Below are 24,378 nucleotides of genomic sequence, written 5' to 3'. Positions count from 1 at the left end.
TCCCGGGCTCCCCGCCCTCCCCAAGCCCCGGGCCAGCCCGGCCTGCCTCTCCCGCCCGGGCTCGGGCGCGCCGGGGCCGCCCCCTCCTCACCCCCGCCCCGCCAGCCCCCGGTCCCGCCGGCCCCGGATGCCCGGGCCCCGAGGGGCTGCCGGCGGCCCGGCCCCCGAGATGCGCGGGCCGGGGGCGGCGGGGCTGCTGGCGCGGCTGCTGCTGCTGCTGCTGCTCGGGCTGCTGGGCCCGGGCGGCGGGGCGCCGGGGGGGCCGGCGGAGCGCGGCGGGGGCGGGGCGCTGGCCCGCGAGCGCTTCAAGGTGGTCTTTGCGCCCTTGATCTGCAAGCGGACTTGTCTCAAGGGCCAGTGCCGGGACAGTTGCCAGCAGGGCTCCAACATGACGCTCATCGGAGAGAACGGCCACAGCACCGACACGCTCACGGGCTCCGGCTTCCGCGTGGGTGAGGGCCGCGGGGGGCGAGCTGGCTGGCTGGCGGGAGCGGGCGAGGACCTGCCCGGGCCGGAGAGCCGGGACCCTGAGGCCTGGGGACGGTGGTTGGGGGTGGGGAAGAGTTGAAGTCCTGGGGGCCAGAGTTGGGGGCTGTCTGTCCGGAGGCCTGGACTTGCAAACTCAGATTAGGTTTGGGCCGAGGCCGCAGCTGCCGGATCTGTTGAGGTTATGAGCAGAAAATGGGTAGCCAACCCCCGCAAAAGCTGCAGGTTTTTGACAAAGCGCAGACACCTGCCCGGGCTGGGCGTGTGGGCAGCAGTGTCCTGCACGGTGGGGAAAGATGGGTGGGAAGTGTTTTCTGGGGACAGGGCTACCTGGGGCTCTCAGTTATCCCCCCTCCCAGGTATCTCCCCATAAGCTCCCAGCTGCTCTACTTAACCCCCGCCCCCCCATTCCCCTCTCCCACTGCAGCCTCTTTGCCCTCCCCAGTTCAGGCAGCCCCCCCACCCCCTTCCCGGGGTTTCTCTTAAGAGCCACGCCTGAAACTTGTCCCTCCTCCTTCTCCCACCCCTCCTCCTCCAGGGACCCCGTGGGCCAGGCCTGGGGGGAGGGGTGCGAGGGGAGGAGGTGTCCCAGCAGTAATTACCCTCCTGGACAGGGTAATTAGACCGAGCCCAGGATGGCACCAGCAAAACAGCCCCTCTCACACATTCCTCCTGGGATTCAGGTTCCCACGAGCAGGGGCTGGAGAGGGTGGGGGTGTGTGGGTGCCAGGACGGGCAGAGGCCATGGGGGGCGGTGATGCAGTGGCTGCCCATGTGTGTTGTCGGGGCTGTGCGTGTCGGCAGCCACGGTGAGGCAGAACACATGGGCTTGTCTACACCGAGAGCCCTGCCGGTGTCAGAACGTGTGTGTGCCATGCGTGTGAGTGGACAGGCACCCCGCCTCCCAGGGCCCCCACCTCAGCCTGCCCAGCCTGCCAAGGCTGCTGTCTCCCTCCTGGCGCCCACATCCCCCAGGCTCAGCGCCCAGGCCCCAGTGGGCGGGTGTCACCAGGAGGTCACCCTCACCGCTGCCAGTGACTCACTTGGAGGCAGGAAGGAGAGGATTCGGCCTCCCCCGGCCCGGGACACACCCCTCCTGCCCCCAGAGGCCTGGCTTCTAAAGGCTGGGCAGGATGGGCTGGGCTGCTCCTGGCTGACCCTGAGGGTCACGGGTGTCAGCTGTCCCTCTGAAGCCCTGCAGGTGTCTGGGGTGGGACAACAGCCCCATCTTCCCACCCTGGGGACTGGCAGGGGAGGGGCGGACTGGCATGTGAGTGTGGGATGCCAAGGTCGGGAAGAACTGACAGGTCCTAAGTGAGCTTTTGTTTTTAAAGCTGTATTTATTTGAAAACGAGATCTTCCATCTCCAGCTGGGGCTGGAGCCAGGAACTCCATCCGGGTCTCCCACGAGGGGGCAGGAGCTCAAGCACTGGGGTCACCCTTGACTGCTTTCCCAGGCCACAAGCAGGGAGTTGGAACGGAAGTGGAGCAGCCGGGGAGTTAAGCTGGGGTTCCTATGGGATGCCAGCATTGCTCACAGGCGGCTGCTTAATGCCCTGCCTTACAGTGCCAGCCTGCACCTCGTCACTTCTTTGGGCTCCTTCTGTCCTCCCCTGAGGCCAACAGGAACCCGCCCTCCAGGCACCCTCTGTCATGGGAGTAGGGCAAGGGCGGGGTGGATGTGAGGGGTGCTAGCAGGGAGAAAGGAGCAGAGTTGGGGCTGGGGTGGGGTGCACTTGGGAAGAGCAGGGGGCGGGGCTGGAGGAAGGCTCTGGGCCTGGAATGTTGGGCGAGGAGGCCAGCAGGGAGCAGGGCTGTGCAGTGCCAGAGCTTTGCAGAGAGAGAGAGACCACAGCCAGCAGCCTGGGGACTGAGCAGCCGGGGCCCCAGGCAGGGGAGGAAACAGAGCTGGAGGAGGCAGGGGCAGCAGGGACTGGGATCGGGCAGTTATGCAGGGGCAGGCTGGAAGGATGTGGGGGACAGGCTGGTGGGGGAGGCTAGCTGGATGTGGGGCAGGCTGAATGACACGGAAGGACATGGGGAGCAGGCCGGACAGACGCAGGGATGGGGGAGCAGAGGACCCCAGGTAGCCCAGGGAGGCAGAAACAGCCTGGGGACTGTCCCCATCACACCAGCACTTACTCAGGGGCCTCCGTCGGCTGGCACGTGGCCTGGCTAGGGCTAAACAGAGATGCAGCATCCACAGGGAGCGGAAGGATGTGGGGGGATGCAGGCAGAAGGCCTCCTTGGGAGTGATGTGTCAGCAAAGCCAGCTTCCAGTGGGTGGCAAGGAAGTGGGAGCCATAGGAAGAAGCCGGATGTGGGTGAGTGGGCCGGGACCATGACCCCCTCCCCTCCTCTTCCCAGTGGTGTGCCCGCTGCCCTGCATGAATGGAGGCCAGTGCTCCTCCCGGAACCAATGCCTGTGCCCTCCAGACTTCACTGGCCGCTTCTGCCAGGTGCCCACCACGGGAGCCAGCGGGGCCACTGGGGGCTCAGTCCCGGCGCTGGCCCGAACCGGGGCCCTGTCCACAGGTGCACTGCCGCCCCTGGCTCCAGAGGGCGAGTCAGGGGCCAGCAAGCACGCCATCTACGCCGTCCAGGTGATCGCCGACCCCCCTGGGCCGGGAGAGGGGCCCCCTGCCCAGCATGCAGCCTTCCTGGTGCCCCTGGGGCCAGGACAGATCTCAGCGGAAGGTACCAGGCTACAAGGGATGGGAGCAAGCCTGGGGAGGCCCAAGGTGGGCGGGCATTAGGGTGGCCTGTCCAGGGAGCGGGGGACAGCCCTGAGGCCACCACGCCCCACCCCTCCCCCAGTGCAGGCCCCACCCCCCGTGGTGAATGTGCGTGTCCACCACCCGCCTGAGGCCTCAGTGCAGGTGCACCGCATCGAGGGGCCCAACGCTGAGGGCTCAGCCCCCTCCCAGCACCTGCTGCCACACCCCAAACCCCCACACCCCCGGCCGCCCACCCAGAAACCCCTGGGCCGCTGCTTCCAAGACACACTGCCCAAACAGCCCGTAAGTGACCCCACTGTCCCCGGGCATGTAACTGGAGGTTGTGCAGGCTGTAGGAAGTGGGAGAGGGCCAAGCCGGCCTCTGACCACTGAACTCTCTCTCCCAAAGTGTGGCAGCAACCCTCTCCCCGGCCTCACCAAGCAGGAAGACTGCTGCGGCAGCATCGGCACAGCCTGGGGCCAGAACAAATGCCACAAGTGCCCCCAGCTGCAATGTGAGTGCCCGGGCCTGGGGCTGCCCATGGTGGGCATCCCCAGCCCAGTGCCCGTGTGCTCTGCCCCTTCCCTTGCAGTTGCCCTGCCCGCCCCACCAGCCTCTCTCCTCCCTCTGCAGACACAGGTGTCCAGAAGCCGGGGCCCATCCGTGGGGAGGTGGCCACTGACTGTCCCCAGGGCTACAAGAGGCTCAACAGCACACACTGCCAGGGTAGGACCTGCAGGAGGGTCTGCGGGCTGGAGCAGGGGGCGGCAAGGGGCTCCCAGGTGTTCAAGGGAGCAACCCTGAGGTTCCCGTGAGCCTGTGGCCCCAGAAGACAGGGACCGAACACACCCCTGGCTCACCACAGACATCAATGAGTGCGCGATGCCCGGCATGTGTCGCCACGGGGACTGCCTCAACAGCCCAGGCTCCTATCGTTGCGTCTGCCCGCCTGGCCACAGCCTGGGCCCCTCTCGCACGCAGTGCATCGGTGAGTGCTGGGTTGGGGGTTACCCAGGTGTGGGTGGGTAGACTCCGGCGTCTGTGGGGTCAGGCATTCCCTGGGGGGTTTTAGGAGTCAAGGATCGTGGGCTTGGGGTGGGGGGAGGAGGAGACGTCCACAGCAAGTCAGGGTTCTGTAGGGTTAGGGGTCCCATGGGATCAGGAGCCAGGCTCAGCCCCACACACACCTCCCACCACCGCCCCCTGCATGCCCGCAGCGGACAAGCCGGAGGAGAAGAGCCTGTGCTTCCGCATGGTGAGCCCGGAGCACCAGTGCCAGCACCCGCTGACCACACGACTCACCCGTCAGCTCTGCTGCTGCAGCGTGGGCAAGGCTTGGGGCACGCGCTGCCAGCGCTGCCCAGCAGATGGCACTGGTGAGCCAGGGGCAGGCAGGACTGGGAGTGGGCAGCACCGGGCAGGCGGGCACGGGCGGGCGCTCACCTTTGGACTGGCCTCTGCCACCTTTGCAGCTGCCTTTAAGGAGATCTGCCCGGCTGGCAAGGGTTACCACATCCTCACCTCCCACCAGACGCTCACCATCCAGGGCGAGAGTGACTTCTCCCTCTTCCTGCACCCGGAAGGGCCGCCCAAGCCCCAGCAGCCGCCCGAGGGCCCCAGCTGGGCACCGCCGCAGGAAGGCACCGGGGAAGAGCGAGGTCTGCTCTGACCCTGGCCCTGGAAATGTGACCTTGAGCTTGACCTCCTTCTGTCAGCAGTGCTCTAACCACTAAGTGGATACTTCTGCTCTAACCTCTGACCTTTGACCCAGAGGCGTGACCCTTGAACTCTCAGTCCCTCTGCTGATCTCCCTTGCATCTTTCATCTCCTTTTCACCTTCTCAATGCTCACTGGCCCCTCTTTTTCCCTTCTAGAGGTGACCACGGCTTCAGTGAGTATGCCAGCCCCGGGGCTGGGGTTGGGCTGGCCGGGGGGAGGCCGGGAGCCATGGAGGCCTCATGCTGTTGTCGCCGCAGCCAGTAAGCGAGGAGCGCTCCCTGCAGCCGAGCCACTCCACCGCCCTCACCACTCCGGCCAGGCCCTACCCAGGTGAGCCCCCCTCCCCAGCTGGGAGGAGTGCGGAGGGCACATCCCGCGCACCTGGGGAGCTCAGGGTCGCTCCTGCACTGCTGCCCACAGAGCTCATCGCCCGCCCCTCGCCACCCACCATGCGCTTGTTCCTGCTGGAGCTGCCCCCATCCCGCAGTGCGGTGGAGATGGCCCCGACTCAAGCCACGGGTGAGCCCTGTCCCGCGAGGCCACGCCCCTCTAGAAGCCACGCCCACCTCGCTTTCTCCTCCCCTCCCCAGCATCCCCTGGGGCAAGCACCTGCTGGGGCAGGCCTGGCAGGGTGGTGGCCAGAGTCCTCTGGGGAGATGCATTCACTCACTCATGGAGTCAGCTGAGATGGAGAGCCCGGCTTGGGTTTGCTGGGCATTCCTAAGCATCTCCAGGCTCCCAGGGCACAATGCCTGCATGCCAGGCACTGTCTGTGGCATTCGCCACACAGAGCAGTGCCCCATTAGTGCCCAGGGGTTAGCTCCAGGTCACACGGCTGAGTCAGATCCAGGCCTTCAGTATGCATGAGCTGGCTGGCGTTCTAAGCTGTGATGGCTCTTGGGGTGCGGGCCCAGGTGCAAAAATGGCTGCCCCTGGGTGGGGCTGGGCCCAGTGGCAGTGGGGCTAGCAGTGGCATCTGGGGATCCCTAGCCAGTGTCCTGGGGGCAAGGTGTATGTCTCGCCTGGGCTCCTGGTTCTGGGCGCTGACGCTGGGGCTCTCTGGGAGGAAGTGTGGGAAATCTCAGAGCGGGTAAGGGTGCCACAGGTACCCGAGGCCTTGGCGAAGCAGGGTGTAGGGGTGCGGAGCTGGGGGCCCAGGAGGCAGGCCCTGCTGACCCGCTGGGCCCCTCGTGCCCACAGAGGTGAACTTGTGTCGAGAGAATCAGAACATCTGTGGCCACGGCGAGTGCGTCCCCGGCCCCTCGGACTACTCCTGCCACTGCTACCCGGGCTACCGGTCGCACCCGCAGCTCCGCTACTGCGTGGGTGAGCGTGGGAGGGCGCGCTAGCCCCGGCCGGGAAGGGTGGGGGGCGCAGCTGGCCGGCGGTGCCCCTCCAACATGGCACCCATCTGTTGGCCCAACCTGGACAGATGTGAACGAATGTGAGGGGGAGCCGTGCGGCCCGGGGAGGGGCATCTGCATGAATACTGGCGGCTCCTACAACTGCAAATGCAACCGCGGCTACCGCTTGGAAACGCACAGCGAGCCGCGCTCGTGCGTGGGTGAGCACGCTCGTGGGGTGGATGGGAGCGGCGGCGGGGGGCTCCCCCGAGCGCGACCGCCGCGTTAGAACCACCTCGGCTGCGCCCACCGCCCCCCTCATCCTCAGACACGAATGAGTGCCACAGGAACAACCCGTGCGGCGACGGCGGCAGGTGCATCAACACCCCAGGCCATTATAAGTGCACCTGCTTCCCCGGCTACCGGCTCAAAAGCTCGCGGCAGCCCGAGTGCGAAGGTGAACGCCCGGATTCGGGCAAGACGGGAGGCCCCTGGGCTGTCGCTCCACCTGGGGGCGGGGTCGCCTTTCTGGATCCGCGACCGCGGCGGTGGGGACCCCGGACTCCCCGGCCGGCCACGAAGTCCCCAGACGGTGCCTCCTCCCTCCGCTGCAGACATCGACGAGTGCCGGGATCCCAGCATCTGCCCGGACAGCAGATGCGAGAACAAACCCGGGAGCTACAAGTGCATTGCCTGTCAGCCGGGCTACCGCAGCCAGGGGGGCGGACCCTGCCGCGGTGAGGGCCGGCCCTGGTGCCTCCTCGGGCGGGGAGGGCCGGGGGTCGGCCCCGCGGCGCGGAGGAGGGGCGCGCTGAGCCCAGCCTGAAGCCGCTCGCTCTGCTGCAGACGTCAACGAGTGCGCCGCCGAGGACAACCCCTGCTCGCCGGGCTGGTGCGACAACCTCCCGGGCTCCTACCGCTGCACCTGCGCCCAGGGCTACACACCTGCGCCCGACGGCCGCAGCTGCGTGGGTGAGCGACCGCAGCCCCAACCCGTGCCGCCTGCGCTGAAACGCAGGAGTAGGCCAGCCTTATTTAAAAAAAACGTGGCTACGGAGTGGGAGCTGGCTAGTGCCCCCTTCCCCACCCACAACCAGGTGGGAGGGGTCCGGAGACAGGGCTTGTTGGCAAAGTAGGTTGCTTGCATTTGGGACAAAAGGTTTCCCGGAATTGGAGAGGTACTATTTGTCCCACCTCACGTGGATGTTTGCTACAGTGATATGGGAGCCGAGGGAAGGGGGGAGGCAAAAGGCAGGGCCCAGGCTGTCTACCTGGGCAGCCGGGGGTCCCCCAGGAAACGCCAGCAGCAGGGAGGAAGAAGGGCTGAGCTGTTATCCAGGACCAGCGCGTGCTGGCTCAGGAGGCCAGGAGATGCTGTGTCCTTAGGGAAACAGGATCAAGTCACTTGGGCTTGTTGATCAGGTATCAAGGTGAATGGGAGAGGGAGAGGGGCTGGTGCTAAGGCTGTGCACACCTGGGGGTCGGGGAGGACGCTGTGCTCCATGTGGGACAAGTTGGGTAAGGGCTCCCCAGGGACCTCACAGCTGGCATGGATTGGGGATCATGGGCCAGACATGCTGGTGTGGGACCACCCACTGGGCACTGGGGCAGGGAGGGGGCTCAGCCAAGAGGGTGGGCTGTGGAAAGGGACTGTCCATCAGAGCCTGGTCCCAGGGTGGGGGGGCGAGGAGAGGGGATGGGGGACACCTCCTGAGAAGCTGGGAGGAGGTGTCAGGGCAGTAGAGGTGCCTGGAAAACAGGAATCGTGGTCATGAGACCAGCCCTGGCTGCAGTGGCTGTTGTGGGGACAGAGGCCAGAGTGTGCAGGGAGCAGGCAGGGGAGGCAAGGGACTTGGGTCCAACAAGACGGGCTTGAGGGGCGGAAGCCGAGGAGGTACTGGCAAAGGCGCTGAGCAGAACAGGGCTGGTGGGGGGCGGGGAGAGACGGGCCAGCAGGTGGCTGCCCACGGACAAGGGAGGTGGATGAAGTCATGATTTTCAGATGGTTAACAGGAGTCACCTGCAGTTCTCTTAGTGGCGTGGGGTTGGAAGTGATGGGTGGAGGCAGCCAGGGGTGCAGATGACTGGCTGCCTGAGGAGTGTCGGGGAATTCAGGGCTGGGATGGTGAAGCCAGCTGAGCCGAAGCTCTGGTTGGGCCGGGGCCTTGGAAGGAGGGGGTCCTGGAGGAGCAGCTGGGGCTGGGGAAGGGCCTGGGGTGGGAAAAGGACCAGCTCCACACTCCTGCCAATTCTCTGGCCCCGGGGGGCATGTGCCTTTAAGGGACGAGAGAAGGGTTTGCAGAAAAATGACGGAAATTGGGGAGATCTTGAGAATGGTGCCACAGCAGGTGGAGTGCAGGCCATGAGAGCAGCTCCGGGAGAGCAAGGTGCCGTTAACGGCTCCGATCGGGACTCTGGTGGGCACCCGGCCTGGCCAGTGTCTTCGCAGGGCAGGGCGAGGGCCCCCGGTGTGTGTCCAGCTCAGCTGTGGTGCTCTGGGCAGTGGGGTCTGAGGCTGCTGCCTCTCCTGCTCTGCAGATGTGGACGAATGTGAGGTCGGGGACGTGTGTGACAACGGCATCTGTACCAACACGCTGGGCTCCTTCCAGTGCCAGTGCCACGCTGGCTACCATCTGTCAAGGGACCGGAGTCGCTGTGAGGGTGAGGGGGCCTGTCACCCCAGAGCCCTCACGCTCCATGCAGACTCCCGTGGGGCATAGCAGGAGGGCGGGTGGGTAGAGGCTGACCTGGGGCTCCATCCCAGGCTGCATGGGACCGGGCCTTGAGGTCCTCCACCCTTGCTGTCCCCCACAGACATCGACGAGTGTGACTTCCCCGCGGCCTGCATTGGTGGCGACTGTGTCAACATCAACGGCTCCTACCGCTGCCTCTGCCCACAGGGCCATCGGCTGGTGGGCGGCAGGAAGTGCCAAGGTACCAGGCAGTGCCACGGCTGTGTCTTGCTGTCTCTCCCATGTTTATGGAGCAACCTGTTATGGAGGTTGTTATGGAAGTGTGAGTCAGCACTTCCCATGGTGGTGCCAAGCACCCTGGGAATGCCAGAGTGTTAGTGTGTAACTGGTCCACCTGGTCAGATGCCCTTTCAGCCACCTGTGCACCGGCTGTTGGCAGGCTGTGGGCCATGGAGGTCTTCAGCCGGGATATGGAGCTCCCAGTGGGAGGCCAGCACAGGGCTGGACTGGCATGGTGCAGGGTGCCCCAGAGCGAGCTGTATTAGTCATGGACGGCTATGAGGAGGCGACTGGTGAATGGGGGGTGAAGGGTGTGTGATGGCACAGAGACCTGGGGCGGCAGATGGGGTTTCCAGAGTGGCAGACATCTGTACCCTCCCCAGCACAGCCTCTGGGGTGGTGCAGTTTCAAAGGTGCCCCCAGAAGGTGTCCCCCGTGCCTAGCAGAGAGAAGGAAAGTTCTCAGGCCAGCCACTGTCAGTGGGGTGACAGGGTGGACGCCTCCACACTGCCCACGCGGCCAGACAGCTGGGTTGGACTTCCTGTTGTGTGGAAATTCAGGTTTTGACCTCAGGTGAACCCTTTGGAGTGGGCCCGGCCTCCTGCCAAGGTAGACAGCTGTCCGTCGGTCCCCACACCCCCGGGTCCTTCTAGACATAGATGAATGCAGCCAGGACCCGAGCCTGTGCCTGCCCCACGGCGCCTGTGAGAACCTGCAGGGCTCCTACGTCTGTGTCTGCGACGAGGGCTTCACCCCCACCCAGGACCAGCGCGGCTGTGAGGGTGCGCATCCACCCCCCCCCGTCACTGTCCCCTCCTGGCAGGGAGGGGGTGCTCCCCTGGGTGGCAGCTGAGCATAGAGATGGGTCCACGTTCCACCTTCGTGGATTGGGAAGACAAGAGCTGATACTTTTTGCAGGAGGGTAGGGTGACCCCAGACCTAAACAGGGTGCAGCCCGCCGTGGGGGGTCAACGCCCCGCAATGCGTCCACTGCCCCTCCTCCCAGCTGCCCTTGTCCCCCCTAGAGCTGGAGCAGCCTCACCACAAGAAGGAGTGCTACCTTAACTTCGACGACACCGTGTTCTGCGACAGTGTCTTGGCCACCAACGTCACCCAGCAGGAGTGCTGCTGCTCGCTGGGGGCCGGCTGGGGGGACCACTGCGAGATCTACCCCTGCCCGGTCTACAGCTCAGGTCAGCAGCAGTGCGGGGCGTGCCCATCGTGGCTCCCCCGCCGGACGGTGGGCAAGTGAGGCAGCGCGCCCCTCCCAGGCCTGCCCCAGCCCATGGCCACACGTGTGCTCTCCCACCCTGCAGCTGAGTTCCACAGCCTCTGCCCCGACGGTAAGGGTTACACCCAGGACAACAACATCATCAACTACGGCATCCCAGCGCACCGAGGTGAGCCCCGTCTTGCCACAGGCAAAGACGCCAACCCCTTACTGCACGTGCGCACTTACACCCCCTCACACCCCTCTGCCCGCAGACATAGATGAATGCGTGCTTTTCGGGGCTGAGATCTGCAAGGAGGGCAAGTGTGTAAATACGCAGCCGGGCTACGAGTGCTACTGCAAGCAGGGGTTCTACTACGACGGGAACCTGCTGGAGTGCGTGGGTGAGCATCGTGGGTCCCAGGAAGACAGGAGCAACCCCACTAGGGGCCTGCCCCGCCCACCCGCGCCTTTCTGGCCACCCACCCCTACTCTCACGCCTCCTCCCTCCCAGACGTGGACGAGTGTCTGGATGAGTCCAACTGCAGAAACGGCGTGTGTGAAAACACGCGCGGCGGCTACCGCTGCGCCTGCACGCCCCCGGCCGAGTACAGCCCGGCACAGCGCCAGTGTCTGAGCCCCGAGGAGCTGGGTAAGGAGGCTGGGGGCGCTCAGCCGGGCAGGCGGCGCGGGCTCCCACCTCACCCCTGTCCTCGCTGTCCTCACGCGAGGACGAGTCCGGGACCCAGCAGCCTGCCCTGGGGGCTGGGGGCCACTGGCCGCGGCTGCAGTTCCCCGAGCCGGTGAGGGTGAAGGTCTCCCTCAGGAATGGACACAGGTGGGGCGGAGGCTGCGGGGGTCCGGCTGGCTCGCTGCTCCCTCCCGACGGCTGCCCGCCCTGTCTGCAGAGCGCGCCCCGGAGCGGCGCGACGTGTGCTGGGGTCATCGCGGCGAGGATGGCATGTGCGCGCGACCCCTGGCCGGGCCTGCGCTCAGCTTCGCCGACTGCTGCTGCCGCCAGGGCCGCGGCTGGGGCGCCCAGTGCCGCCCGTGCCCGCCGCGCAGCGCCGCGGGTGAGCTGGCCCCGGGGTGCGCCTTCCGAGGGAGCGCAGGGCAGGGGCCTCGGCGTCGCTGATGGCCCTTTCTCTCCCAGGGCCCCAGTGCCCCACGTCGCAGAGTGAGAGCAACTCCTTCTGGGACACCAGCCCCCTGCTGCTTGGGAAGCCCCCGCGCGGTGAGCTGCGCCCTGGGCTGGGTGGGGGTCCGCGGCCCCGGGCTGGGTGGGGGTCACAGCCCTGTTTTCCCACCGCCACGGTAGACGAGGACAGCTCGGAAGAGGATTCGGACGAGTGCCGCTGTGTGAGCGGCCGCTGCGTGCTGCGGCCCGGCGGCGCCGTGTGCGAGTGTCCTGGGGGCTTCCAGCTGGACGCCTCACGGGCGCGCTGTGTGGGTGAGCGGGGCGGCCTAGCGGGCGGGGCGGGCAGCCGGGCAGCTGGACCCTGAGCGAGGCCGCATCTTGCGTTTTGGCCCGCAGACATCGATGAGTGCCGGGAGCTGAACCAGCGCGGGCTGCTGTGCAAGAGCGAGCGCTGCGTGAACACGAGTGGCTCCTTCCGCTGCGTCTGCAAAGCCGGCTTCGCCCGTAGCCGCCCGCACGGCGCCTGCGTGCCCCAGCGCCGCCGCTGACTCCTCGGCCCGCACCAGCCAGTGCCACGCGCCTTCCCACGGTGAACCCCTCCTCTTGCCCCGCGGGGACTCAGACCCAGAGATCCGAAGCTCCACCCGTGGCAAGGGTGGATGCTGTGCCCTGGGGCACCATGGGCCTTCCTCCAGGAGGATTTGGTTCCAAAAACTGATAAAATCAGATCGTGCCTTTTACTCTCCCCTGGGCTCTGGAAGCAGACCCGGTGCCTTCCCACAGGAGGTGCCGCCGGGCAGGGCCCAGGGCCTAGGCCGGGGAGTGTGAAATAGAATTTATTGTGGCTCTGATTATGTACACGTGCGGTGCACCGGCCGGGCGGCCGGGCTCACATGGTTTGTACAATAAATACAGCCGTGGGGCCGGCTCGTGCCGCCCGCCCCCTCAGTCCAGCTTGCGTGCCCCCAGCTTCATGGGGCCCTTGGCCGCCTTCTTCTCGGCGCGCTTGGCCTCCATCTCCCGCCGGCGCTCCTCGCGCTTCTTGCGGGCCAGCTCGGCCTTGGTCTGCCCTGGGGACAGGAAGGGGAGGCAGGTGTTGGGGTGCCCGGGTGTCACCACCAGTGCCCCCCTCCTTCGGCCCTCTAGCGGGGGTGCAGCACTCACGGCTGTCGGTCTCCAGGCCCTCCCAGTTGTCGTCGCCCCATGAGTCCGGCCTGGGCTGGAAAGGAAGTATGAACAACCATGGGGACGGAACCATGGGGACAGGACCACGGGGACGGTCCGGCAGCCCCAGGGCTGCACCCTGCCCACCCATGGGTCTCAGGTTGAGTACCTGGGCACTGGGTCGTGACGACAGGGCAGCAAAAGGGTCACCCTTGTCATTGGCCTCCGGGCCACCCCAGTTGTACTCGCTGGCCAGGCGTGTGCCCTCGGGGGGCTCCGGGGAGCTGCGCTCCTGCCAGCCCTGCTCCCAGGAGCCCTCGGCTTCCCAGCTACTCCAGTTCGACTCCGGAGCTCTGTGGTCTGGGTTGCTGACCTAGATGAGTGGAGTCAGGGTTGCCCCAGGCAGGCCAAGGTTGGCGCTCCCCCCGCTCCCCGCCGCCAACACCCCCAGCTAGCCCGGCTCACCTGCCCAGTGCGGCCAAGGCTGGCCTGGTCCCCGCTCCTCCAGTGCTCCTGGGCTAACACTGTCTCGGCCTCCTGCTGTAGGATAGGGGGAGATGACCCTGATCTCCACTGACCCTGGATCTGCTTGGCCCTCCCTGCTGCCTCCACAAGGCTGCTGTCCGCCCCAGAGCAGGCCTGGCCTGGCTCCACGCCTGGCGGTGGCTTCCCCTTAGCTGAGCCCAGGGGCCCAGTGGGCAGGGGAGCAGGGGAGGGCCCAGGACTCAGGGATGTGGGGAAGGATGGTGGGTATTCTGTCCCTGTGTTGCCGTTCACTTCAGACTCTGCTCTTCGGGCGGGGTCCCTGCAGCCAAAGAGGGGCCCCAGGCCAGCTCTGGCCTCCGCTGGTCACTCCATAAGGCCCATGGCAGCGATGCTATGCAGATGACTCATGCTGGGATCCAGTCCCCATTTTTTAAAAAAAACTTACTATGGGGTGTCAGTGCTGTGGTATACTAGGCTAAACTTCTTCCTGGAGTGCAAAATCCCACATAGGCACTGGTTCAAGTCCTAACTACTCCACTTCAGAACCAGCTCCCAGATTGTGGTTTAGAAAAACAGTGGAGAGTGGTCCAAATCCTTGGGCCCCTACACCCACGTGGGAGACCTAGAAGCAGCTCCAGGCTCCTGGCTTCAGACTGGTCTATGGCTATTATGGCGATTTGGGGAATGAAAAAACAGATTGAAGATCTTTCTGTGTTTCCTTCTCTGTAATTCTGCCTTTCAAGTAAAAATAATAGAGCTTGAGTAATGGGGAAAGAAATTACTAGACGGGCAAGAAGACACTTCATTTCCCAATGGCAGCAATAGCAGGGGGTTGAGCTAGGCAGGAAGCAGGAGCCAGGAACTCTATCTGGGTCACCCCCACAGGTGGCAGAGACCCAAGGACACGGCCTCACTCTCTGCCTGCCAAGGGCTAGGCTCCAAGCGGGGCTGTCAGCAAGAGCTGCACATACTCCTATAGTTGGCATCGTGAAGCCGGGGTCCCCGGGAAAGGCCCCCGAGCCCCACTCACCTCCAGGCTGCCCCAGTCTTCGTCATCCCATCTGTCCACAGTGCTGCTGTCCTCCACTGTGTGCCTGTCCCCCTCCTGGGCCTCCTCAGGCCTGCGGCTGGTGGGGCTGGCTGGGACAGGGGCTGGGGCCAGGCTGGGGTGACCTGGGGAACAGGGGCGTGCTGAGCCTCCTAGGCAGTCTCAAACAGGGCAGAGATGCCAGCAGTGAAGAGGGCACAGGGGCAGCGAAGCAGATGGACCCTACCCCTCGTCCTTGTCCGTATCACCACCCCCACCCCCAGGGAGCCAAGTAAGAGCTCCTGGCCGCCAGCCCTCCCTTCCCTCCCCGACCTGGTGCAGCTCGGCTGGGACTCACCCTCGGGTGGGGGTCCCTGAGGAGCAGTGGTCTCAGCCAGGGCAGCCGTGGGGTGCGCACGGATCAGCTTGGAGGTGAGCGAGGAGACGCCTGTCACAGCCCAGCCTGCCCAGCTGGCTGCGGCTCCTCCCATGCCAGGGCTGGAGGCTGCGTGGACATCCTTCTCTGGGCAGTGGGAAGAGAGAGAAGCAAGTGTGGGGACCCTCGGCTCGGTAGGGCCCCGTGGCAGCCCCCGCCCTTCTCAGGTTCCTGGATCTGCCATCTGTGAGACGGGGGAGGGGCGTCGGGTCACCAGGCCGGGGCCAGCCAGACAGCTAAGGATGCGACAGGGGTGAGGAGAACCCGGCTGCCAAGGACACTCACCCACTTCGGCTAGCTGCGTGGGATCCTCTGACACCGACTCCAGCTTGGACAGGAAGCTCCGGATGGCTTTGAAGGCCTGTGGGGAGTGGACGCGGGGTAGAACTGGGCACTCTGGGGTTCCCGAGTCCTCCAGCCAGCCCCGCTGAGCCTCACCTGGTCCCGCACTGACTTCTCGGGGTCCACTGTGAGGCCGCAGAGCACAGGCAGGATCTTGTGGGCACAGTCGGTCATCGAGTAGAGGTTGTGGGTGGCAGCAAAACCCAGGACGCCAGCAACCCGGGATGGGGCAAATGGGTCCTTGGTGGCACGGCTGAAGGCGGATGCGAGGACTCTGTGTCTGGTCTGGGGTGTGCCAAGGGAGGGTCAGCAGGGCTCCCCACACCTGCCAGCCCTGACCTCCCTCCACAGCGCCGAGCCTGAAAGTAGATGACCACTGACCACCCACGGTGAACAACCAACCTAGAAACCAGATGGAGTTTGTCCAGGAGGGCTGGGCTGCATGCTGCCCTTGGGGCAATAGAGGCCGCCTGCCCTGCCCTGCTGGCCTGGGGCACTCATGCCGGTCCACCCAGACTGTGGGAGCACACGTGGGCCTGGGCTGGGATCTCAGACGCCCGCCTTGCGGCAATGGCCTCTCCGGCCTGCTCTAGCTCAGGACCTGGCTCCTAACGGTTCGCAGCTCCCAGGTCCTGAGGTGGGTGCAGGGAGGCAAGGGGCAGACAGGCTCCCGTGACAGCTGTACAGGACACTCACAGAGGCGCTGAGGTAGGAGCCAATCTTGCCCAGGCAGACGGTGGTGTTGCAGCGGATGGGGCCCTGGTCATCCTTGGCCTGCAGCCGCGCAAAGTGCTTCATGAGCTCCATGTTGAGGTTGTTCTCGTTGAGCTTCGGGGCCAGGAGCAGCATGGACTGCAGGGCAGAGGGGACGCTGGGAATGGTGGACGGAGGCAGGCAATATCTCCTGGGAAACCAAGGCAGCCCCTGGTGGCCTTGGACCCTGAATAGGCCAACTGAGACCTCTGCCCCTAAACCCATGTGGCAGGCCTGGCCCTACCCCACATAGCGGAGAGGGTGAGGGACGGGACCAGCCACCATTTCTCTGGGCCCTTTTGCACCAAAAACTAAAACTCTGGCCATCTTCCCCTCGTGCCTTCCGGGCCAGCTGCAGTCACTTCTACATTGCTGAAGCCAACAGTGCACCCCCTGGCTTGTCAGGTCAACCCCCAGCAGTCTGGCACCCCAGATCTGCCCTCTCCTTGATCCTTGGATCACCGCTGCTATCTCTTCATCCTGCAGCTAATCTTTAGGACTAGTGAGACATCCTCTAGAGTGTGGACAACCCCCCGGGGGTAACCTCCGCCTCACCCCAAACGCGACAGGCAGCCAGGATAGCTGGGGCGATCCAGCCACCATGTGGACCAGTGCCTCCAGGCCTCTCTACTTTGCCTCCTGGCAGCTTGTGCCTGAAGCCCAAAGCCATCCCAGAGCCATGCACCTGCTGGGGGCTCCACTCTCAGGATGTGGTCCCTCCCTTGATCTGCCCTTCATGTCCTGGGCTGGGTCCCCTGCCGAACCCCAGGGGTGGCCCTGCTGGGGCTGGACACACCCACCTTCACCGTCTGCTCCCGGATGGCAGGGTTGGTATCCAGGAAGCCATGGACCACGTGGGGGAAGATCTGGGTGTTGACTGTCGGCTCATCAAGGTACTGGATGAACTGCTCCATCTGTGGCCCGGGCAGGGGATGGGAGAACCAGACAAACTCTGCCCTCCCCACCACAGCCATGGGGGCCACTCCTGACCCAGAGTTTCTACCCAGCAGGCACTGGCTGGCCAGGTCAGCCTCTGTCCCAAGTACTCTGTGGAGGAGGGTAGGGGGAGGCCTGGCTCTGACCAGGTACCTGTGCTGTGCTCTCTGAGTCCCCACTGCCCTGCTGTAAGAGGGGTAGACACCCCCAGCGCCACGCCCCACCCCCACAAGCCAGACTTGGGACTTGGCCTGGGAGCCCCTAGGACATCCTGGTTCATAAACGCTGCCCCTCAACAGCCCTTCCGTCCGATGCCCCAGCTACCAGGAGGCTGCCAGGAGACCAGACCCCCACTCCAGGGGCAGGAGTGACCAGGAGCTGGCAGGGCATCGTCAGCTCCACTCCCAGTTGGGGGCTGGGGCTGGGCCAGACGAGCACGCACCTGCTGCAGCAGGCGGATGCGCATGGCGCGGTCGGTGGACGAGAACATCTTGATGAGCACGGGCACGATCTGTTGCTGATACTCGTCAGCTTTGAGGAGCTCACCCACCTGGGGAGGGTCAAGGCAGCCCTCAGCCACACCCCTGGAGTAACAGGAGGCAGGAGGGACTGCCCCCCAGCCCGCCGCCCCATCAGCAGCCCCTCTGGCTGCGCTCCATCCCTGGGTCCACGGCCATGCCCTTCATCTTTTTAGGGGAAAGGCTGAGCAAAGCTGGGCACCGGGATGCCAGCAGGGAGAGGAGGGGACTGACCCGTGGGATCTGAGGGCAGAGCACACAGATCCCTGAATGTTCTGGGGCCTTGGGTCTCCCTTCCTCAAAGAGTCTCCAACAGCTGGTCACAGCCCCGCGCTGGAAGCACCGGGGGGGGGGGGGCCAGCAGGAAGTCTCTGTGCCTATAGGGTGGGGTCCACCCAGCCCAGGCTGACAGGCCCCAGGACACAGCAAGGACGGTCCCCTGCCCGGCAGGTGACTGGGCTTGACCTCCCCCATCACCTTGAAGAGGGGCGTGAGGACCACGGCACCCGCGTTGCCAAACTCGAAGGCTGTGAGCAGCTGCGGCAGCACCTTGTGCCGGCAGAAGTCCTCGGGGAAGGAGCCCAGGCTCTCGCTCAGTTCCTGGAAGAACTTCTGCTTCTCGGCTGGCTCCTTGATCTGCAGGAGCAGAGATGGTCATCCCACCGATGGCCCCCAGTCTGAGAAGCCACACCTAAACCTCGGGGCTTGGTGGTGAAGAACCTCGGTGTTTCCTGCTTTTGTGGTTTCTGCCTTGCTTGTTGGCTGGGGCTGTGTGAACTCCAGGCCTGGCAGCCTACATGGCCCCTGGCAGGTCAGGTAGGCAGAGCACTCCTCAGGACTCAGGCCCCTGGCGTCAGATAAGACTTGCTCACTGCCCCAGGAATTGGTCTGAAATGTACAAAAACCCTGTGCTGTCCAACCTTGGCCCTTCTGCTGCTTCTGCTGCAGCTTTGGCTACTGCCCCTCCCCCAGTCCCGCTGGGCTGGGCGGCTGCAAGCCTCGGCTGGCCTGAATAAACGCCCTTATGCGTTTGCATCCACTTCAGACTCCTGGTGATTTCTGGGGATCTCAAAGTCTGGGCACAACAGGGGCCCTGCCTCACACCTGCTCATTGTATAAGCCTGGGCCACTCGACCACTCCACAGGGCCCCAGGAGGCACCTGCAGGCCTGAGGGGATCAGATCGGGCCCTTCATCAGCACGGCTACCCACAAACCTGCGCAGATGAGCAAACGGCGGTGCAAAGCCATGAAGGGGCATCCTCGGTGCCCTGGCCTAGCCAGGCTGGGTACACCCGGGACTCCAGGTTGGGGGACTAGGAGACAGGCAAGGTCACTGGCTCAGTTGTCTCCTGCGGCCATCTCAGCCGCCTCTTGAGGCCAGAATCCCCCAACTCATGCTTTCTGAACACAGACAGAGCTAACTGCTGAAGCTTACACCGGATCACCTCAGATCCACCTGCTTGATGGGGCAGCTGCCAATAGAACCCACTGTACTGCCAACAGAAAAGGCAGAAATAGGGCCATGCTGTGGTATGCACACTAAGTTTCCATCTGCAGCTATATGGTTTCCCATAGGGGTGCCAGTTCAAGTCCCAGCTGCTCTGCTTCTGATCCAGCTCCCACTTGCGGCCTGGGAAGGCAGTGCGGGATGGCCCAGTCCTGCCCAGCATCTGGCAGCCCTGGAAGAAGCTTCTGACTTTTCAGATCAGATCAGCTCAGCTCCAGCTGTTGTGGCCATTTGGAGACTGAACCAATGATTGCAAGATCTTTCTCTGCCTTTGCAATAAAAAGAAATATATCTTAAAAAGAAAAAAAAAATATTAGGGCCTAGCACAGTAGCCTCGTGGTTAGTCTTTGTCTTGCATGCCTGGGATCCAATATAGGCGCCAGTTCATATCCCAGCTGCTCCACTTCCCATCCAGCTCCCTGCTTGTGGCCTGGGAAAGCAGTGGAGGACTGCCCAAAGCCTTGGGATCCTGCACCTGCGTGGGAGATCAGGAAGAAGATCCTGGCTCCTGGCTTCGGATCAGCTCAGCTCTGGCTGATGTGTCTATGTGGGCAGTGAACCAGCAGATGAAGAGCTTTCTGTCTCTCCTTCACTCTATACATCTGACTTTCTAATAAAAATAAATACATTTTAAAAAAAACAAGTAAGTAAATTAATTTTTAAAAAAGGCACAGAGCTTGTTCAAAGCCACACAGCACAGTGGCCAGCAGAGCAAGGCTCGGCCTGGGGGTGGGCTCCTCTGGGCAGCCCCTCTCACAGGTGCTGTCGGTGCCCGCTCATGGAGCAGGAGGCCGAGGGGTGTGGCCAGCAGCACAGCACGGCCAGGCAGGGTCGGGCCTAGTCCTGCCTGCCACCCCCACAGCTATTGCCTGGCCTGAAGCAGGAACCTCTGGCTAGGGACAAGGGGGGCCTGGGTGGCCAGGGCGGCCCTGAGTGGCACAGGTGGGCTTGGGGCTCTGACCACAGGGTCTAGGGGCTGAGGCCCGGACGGGGTCCACATGCCAAGAGTCTCAGTTGGGCTCTCTCCAGCTTCACATGATCAAAGAGGAGCCTTGAGCACTGCTCCCCCCACACAGCTCCCGGGCGCTGGCCTAGCCCGCCTACTTCCTCGTGGGGCAGGCTTTAAGAAGTCAGCCCTGGGCAGCTGCCCTGCGGGGCGAGCTCCACACAGAGGGCAGTGCAGGGGCCACCCCAGCCAGAGCCCATCTCCACCCTCACCCCCAGCTAAGTTGGTGTGCCAGCCTAGCCCTCTTCCTCCACTTCTGACCATAGCCTGACTCTCCCGGGGGCAGGGGATGTCAGGCAGGGGGCCTCGCCCTTGGGCTGTGCCCTGGCCTACCCGTTCCCCACCAGGGGACAACCCAGGGGCTGACGCTTCCGCAGCCTTCTGACTGCTCACTGTCCCCGTTCTTGTCCACAGTGCCTGCGTCTCCCTTGGCGACAGGCCGGCCTGGGGACCTGGCCAGCTCGTTCCCTGTGGCTTCCCCAGGCAGGGACCCAGGTTTCACCTCCCTCCCCAGCGCAGCCTGCAGCCGCCACGATAGAAAGCCAAGGCAGAGAGCTCGTGGGCCTATGGGGCGGGGCATTCAGTCCCCTCTGTGGGCAGCCAGCGCTGCAGACTCAGCCACCATGCACAGAAATACTCAGAAAACAACAAGGAACTTGGAGGCCAAGTCGTGTAGCGGGTGGCCCTGACACCAGCCTCCCATCCTGGGGTGTCCACTGGAGTCCTGGCTGCTCCACTTCTGGCACGGCTCCCCGCTCACACACCTGGGATGGCAGCAGGGATGGGCCAAGGAAGGGGCCTCTGCACCTGCTCGGGGAAACCCGATGAAGCTCTTGGCTCCTGGCCTTGGCCTGGTCCTGCCTCACTTGGGGAGCAAACCAGTAGAAGGAAGATCTATTTCTAGTTATCTTTCCCTCTTTCTCTGCTACGCTTTCAAATATATCAAAATAAATACTTTTCTAAAAATAACACCCATGTTGAATACACACACAGATGAATGGGGTTACTACGGACTCATACAGGGTGACCGCTACTGAAGAGGGAGCACTCACGTGTGGGCCTGGTGCCATGGCCTAGTGGCTAGTTTTCACCTTGCACATACCAGGATCCTATATAGGTGCCAGTTCTAATCCCGCCAGCCCCGTTTCCCATCTAGCTCCCTGCTTGTGGCCTGGAAAAGCAGTTGAGAACGGCCCAAAGCCTTGGGACCCTGCACCTGCATGGGAGACCCAGAAGAGGCTCCTGACTTTGGATCAGCTCAACTCCGGCCATTGTAGCCACTTGGGGAGTGAATCATTGGACAAAAGATCTTCCTCTCTGTATATCTGACTTTTCAATAAAAAAAAAATAATAATAATAATTCTTAAAAAAAAAAGTAGTCAGTGTGTGGGTGCTGCCCAGGCCCTGTGGGTTTCCACGAGGGACTTGGGCACCTGTGGACTTTGATGCTCTGCGTATATTGGGGGCTGGGGGAGGGTTGTGCGTCCAGTTCCCAGAGGATACGCAGGGAAGACCACGCCCAGACCCCTGTGTGTGTGTGTGTGTGTCCGCAACACCCAAAAGTCCTATCCAGGCATCTGGGAGTCAACTGGGACTGCTCTCCTGCCAGGAAGGAGTGGGGGTCAGGGCCTGCTCCTGGGGGGTCTAACTGAGGCGACTCAGCTCACCTGAATCTCCTCCAGGAAGAGGTTGGTCTCCACAAAGCGGTTGCTCATGAAGCCACCGGGCGCCCGGCAGTTCTGCAGGAAGCGTGCCGGGTTGGGCCGCAGCTTGGGGTTGGCACCCACCAGCTCACAGTAGTGTGGCACCAGTGACTTGGGGATCTGGGCAAAAGGGTCCACTGTCAGGGCAGGGGTCACCCACACCGGGGCAGCCCAGCCAGCGGCCACCTCAGGGCAGGGGTCACCCACACCGGGGCAGCCCAGCCAGCGGCCACCTCAGGGCAGGGGTCACCCACACCGGGGCAGCCCAGCCAGCGGCCACCTCAGGGCAGGGGTCACCCACACCGGGGCAGCCCAGCCAGCGGCCATCTCAGGGCAGGGGTCACCCACACCGGGGCAGCCCAGCCAGCGGCCACCTCAGGGCAGGGGTCACCCACACCGGGGCAGCCCAGCCAGTGGCACATACTTACCTTGCCGGGGTTTCGCAGTGCAGCTGCCCGGGGCAGAGGCCCATTGAAGACTTCCCAGATGAGGCAGCCCAGGCGCCACATATCGGCTGACCTGGCCGGGAAGCAGAGCTGCTCAGGACCCCAGGCAGCAGGGCAGTCCCCCTGCCTGGGGCTCAGGTGACCCCCCAGGCCTGAGGTGCAGGTGTCAGGAGCCCCATAGGACGGACACAGACACGGGTACTTAGAATACAGGACTCCTGCCCCGAATTCCTGACTCCGAAGCCCACGTCAGCCCCATCCTCCCACCCTGAGGACCCCGCCACAGGGAAACTGACCCCCGGCCTCCATCCTGAGGTCCCTGGGTGCAGGGGAATGGACCCCCCACCTCCCACCCTTGGGACCCCCGGTTCCTTCCGTGGTTGGGGTGTCCCAACAGGGACAGGCCAGGACACCCACCACTTCTCTTTGACCACTCTGCCACTGCTGTCTGCCAGCTCTGGGGGGTCATACTGCTCCAGCTCGGGGACCCCTTTGTGGGGAGGTCCCCCGCCATTGCCCTGTGCCGAGTACATGTAGTCCAGGCCCCCCAGCTTCCACTCGCCGGCCCGGTCCACGAACACGGCCGCCATGCACACATTGTTGTGGATGAGGCTGCAGTCGTTGACGAGGAAGCTGAGGGCTTTCTGGGGGGTAGAAGGAGCCGTCACCCCCAGAACCTGCCATCCTGCCTCCCTCACCTAGGCTCCCCACCTACCACGATCTGGTGCAGGCCCCAGGAGAGCTCTGGCTCCTTGGGGCCCCCGGCCTCGGAGCGGGCCTTGAGGTACGTCCCCAGCGGGGTCACGGTCTCAGTCACGACGTGGAGACATTTTTCTGTCTAGAGAAGGGGATAACGGGCTATGAGGTCAGGGTGGGGAGGGAGGGGATCCCAAGCCTGTGGGTGCCCAGGCATGCGGGGAGTGCGAGTGGATGGCCAGAGCGCATCCGAGGGGCCGGCAGGTACCTCCAGCCCATCGATGTAGGCCAAGATGTTGGGGTGCCGCAGGGTTTTGAGGCGCTTGAAGGCAGCTTTCGCCACTTGAGTCTGTTCCTCCTGGCCCGGCTTCACGTCATACACGAAGATGGACACGGGGCTGCCCGTGGCCTGGGGGAGCACACAGCGCGAGTGCGAACCGGGAGGACACAGCTCCGGATCCTCCCGCCTCTGCCCCAGCTCAGCCCTCAGGGCCATTCCCCTGCACTCCGGGCCTCGGTCCTTCCGCCGGCCACGTCGGCACTGGCCGTCCCTCGCTCCGGGCCCGTGGCCCCAGAGACTCCGTCCGCCGCCACGTCAGGCCGGGCGCGACGCAGCGAGGCCCGGCGCCGCCGAGCAGGCGAGGCCGAGGTCGCCGCGGCCTGCGCAGCGGGACCGCTCTCACCTTCTTCCGGCCGCGGTGCAGAACCCAGGGTCCGGGCGGACTGCTCTCAGGGGGCTCCGGGCTGAGTTCGAAAGGGAAGTCCCGGACCGGGTCCCGGGCAAAGAACCACATCGCTCCCGCCGATGCCGCGGGCTCGCGGTGTCTCCGCTCCGGGAGGCTGCCCGAGCCGGGGCGGGGCCTCCGGGGGCGGGGCCTCCGGGGCGGGCGGGGCCTCCGGGGCGGTCCCAGGGGGCGGGGAGTGGGCAGGACGACGGCCTGGGGCGGGGCTCCGGGAGGCTCTAGGGGGCGGTGAGTGGGCGGGACGATGACACATGGGCGGAGCCTCCGGGGCGGCCGGGCGTGAGGGCCAGGACCTAGGGGCGGGGCCTCCGAGGGCAGGGCGGGGGCAAGGGCGTGGCAAGGGCTCTCAGGGGCGGGGCCTGATGGCTTGGGGGCGGGGCTAGAGGCAGGGAGGCTTGCCGACAGTGCCACCGGCGGCCAGGCCGGGCACTGCCACTGTCCGCCGAGGCGAGCGGGCCAGGCAGAGCCGCAGGTGGGTGGACACAGGGAAGGTTGTCCGTCCCCACTGCAGCAGCTCTCGGAGTCTGAGTGGATCTCAGGCTGATGGAACGCAGGAGGTAGACGGAAGAGAGTGGGACCCTGAGCAGCAGTGGGGGGCTGTGGTCCCCGCGAATGAGAGGGTGGATGTAAAATGAACGGAAGATCACTCTCAGCCTGCCACTCAACGCAGTAGAGCTTTAAGAAGCAATGAAAGAAGTCGCCAGAGCACGGTGACAACACCGCGGCTGCAAATGAGCAGAGGCAGGAGGGGCTGGAGGCGACCCTGCTGGGGCGTGAGCCGCAGCCTGTTCCCAGTGTGGCTGCGGAAGCGTGGGATGGAGCTGCTCTGCAGGGTGGTCCAGTTGCAAGGGAAGCATCATCCGCTTAGCATCTGCCAGAGGCCAGGAGCCCACCTGGAGAAGCTGCTGGAAGGACTGTGAACGGGGAGGTCAGGGGGCACAGGGTGGGGATGGGGTGCAGGCAGTCAGGCAGTGTGCTGTCCTCACCTGCTCACAGGTCCCGGTAACCTGCAGGTCGTGCCAGCACCT

General features: G+C 64.6%; 2 protein-coding genes across 7 annotated transcripts; one reads left to right on the top strand and one right to left on the bottom strand.

Annotated features, from left to right (window-relative positions):
* LTBP3 (latent transforming growth factor beta binding protein 3) lies at window positions 1–12,138 on the top strand. 4 transcript variants are annotated; one of them, XM_040970745.1, is made up of 27 exons: window positions 1–448; window positions 2,854–3,183; window positions 3,304–3,506; window positions 3,613–3,718; window positions 3,838–3,930; window positions 4,070–4,192; window positions 4,422–4,580; window positions 4,677–4,862; window positions 5,079–5,095; window positions 5,181–5,253; window positions 5,344–5,442; window positions 6,124–6,249; window positions 6,356–6,487; window positions 6,595–6,723; window positions 6,881–7,003; window positions 7,113–7,238; window positions 8,805–8,927; window positions 9,081–9,200; window positions 9,892–10,020; window positions 10,264–10,431; window positions 10,555–10,638; window positions 10,724–10,852; window positions 10,963–11,100; window positions 11,357–11,521; window positions 11,602–11,682; window positions 11,767–11,898; window positions 11,983–12,138. In XM_040970745.1, exons 2-27 carry the CDS (start codon window positions 2,874–2,876, stop codon window positions 12,132–12,134), a joined length of 3,426 nt encoding a protein of 1,141 aa, XP_040826679.1. In that variant the 5' UTR covers window positions 1–448; window positions 2,854–2,873; the 3' UTR covers window positions 12,135–12,138. The 4 variants fall into 4 exon arrangements, with proteins under 4 accessions (XP_040826679.1, XP_040826677.1, XP_040826676.1 ...); XM_040970743.1 differs by having other exon boundaries at window positions 1–452; XM_040970742.1 differs by having other exon boundaries at window positions 128–452; window positions 10,963–11,237; window positions 11,335–11,521; window positions 11,983–12,134.
* Window positions 12,139–12,214: 76 nt separating this feature from the next.
* Window positions 12,215–23,438, bottom strand: SCYL1 (SCY1 like pseudokinase 1). Of its 3 annotated transcripts, none has more exons than XM_040970984.1 (18): window positions 23,291–23,438; window positions 22,876–23,016; window positions 22,627–22,749; window positions 22,329–22,555; window positions 21,894–21,984; window positions 21,430–21,585; window positions 17,726–17,884; window positions 17,173–17,280; window positions 16,595–16,708; window positions 15,738–15,893; window positions 15,138–15,326; window positions 14,985–15,060; window positions 14,618–14,786; window positions 14,267–14,357; window positions 13,216–13,290; window positions 12,920–13,123; window positions 12,751–12,805; window positions 12,215–12,656 (listed from the first exon to the last, which is right to left on the bottom strand). In XM_040970984.1, exons 1-18 carry the CDS (start codon window positions 23,399–23,401, stop codon window positions 12,532–12,534), a joined length of 2,370 nt encoding a protein of 789 aa, XP_040826918.1. In that variant the 5' UTR covers window positions 23,402–23,438; the 3' UTR covers window positions 12,215–12,531. The 3 variants fall into 3 exon arrangements, with proteins under 3 accessions (XP_040826918.1, XP_040826916.1, XP_040826917.1); XM_040970982.1 differs by having other exon boundaries at window positions 14,267–14,409; window positions 14,622–14,786; XM_040970983.1 differs by having other exon boundaries at window positions 13,216–13,287; window positions 14,267–14,409; window positions 14,622–14,786.
* Between the last annotated feature and the right edge of the window lie 940 nt (window positions 23,439–24,378).

The sequence above is a fragment of the Ochotona curzoniae genome, unplaced genomic scaffold (genome assembly GCF_017591425.1).
Source record: "Ochotona curzoniae isolate NIBS_2020 unplaced genomic scaffold, NIBS_Ocur_1.0 scaffold_4937, whole genome shotgun sequence".
Lineage (NCBI taxonomy): Eukaryota > Metazoa > Chordata > Mammalia > Lagomorpha > Ochotonidae > Ochotona > Ochotona curzoniae.
This window is presented reverse-complemented; position numbering and strand designations above follow the sequence as displayed.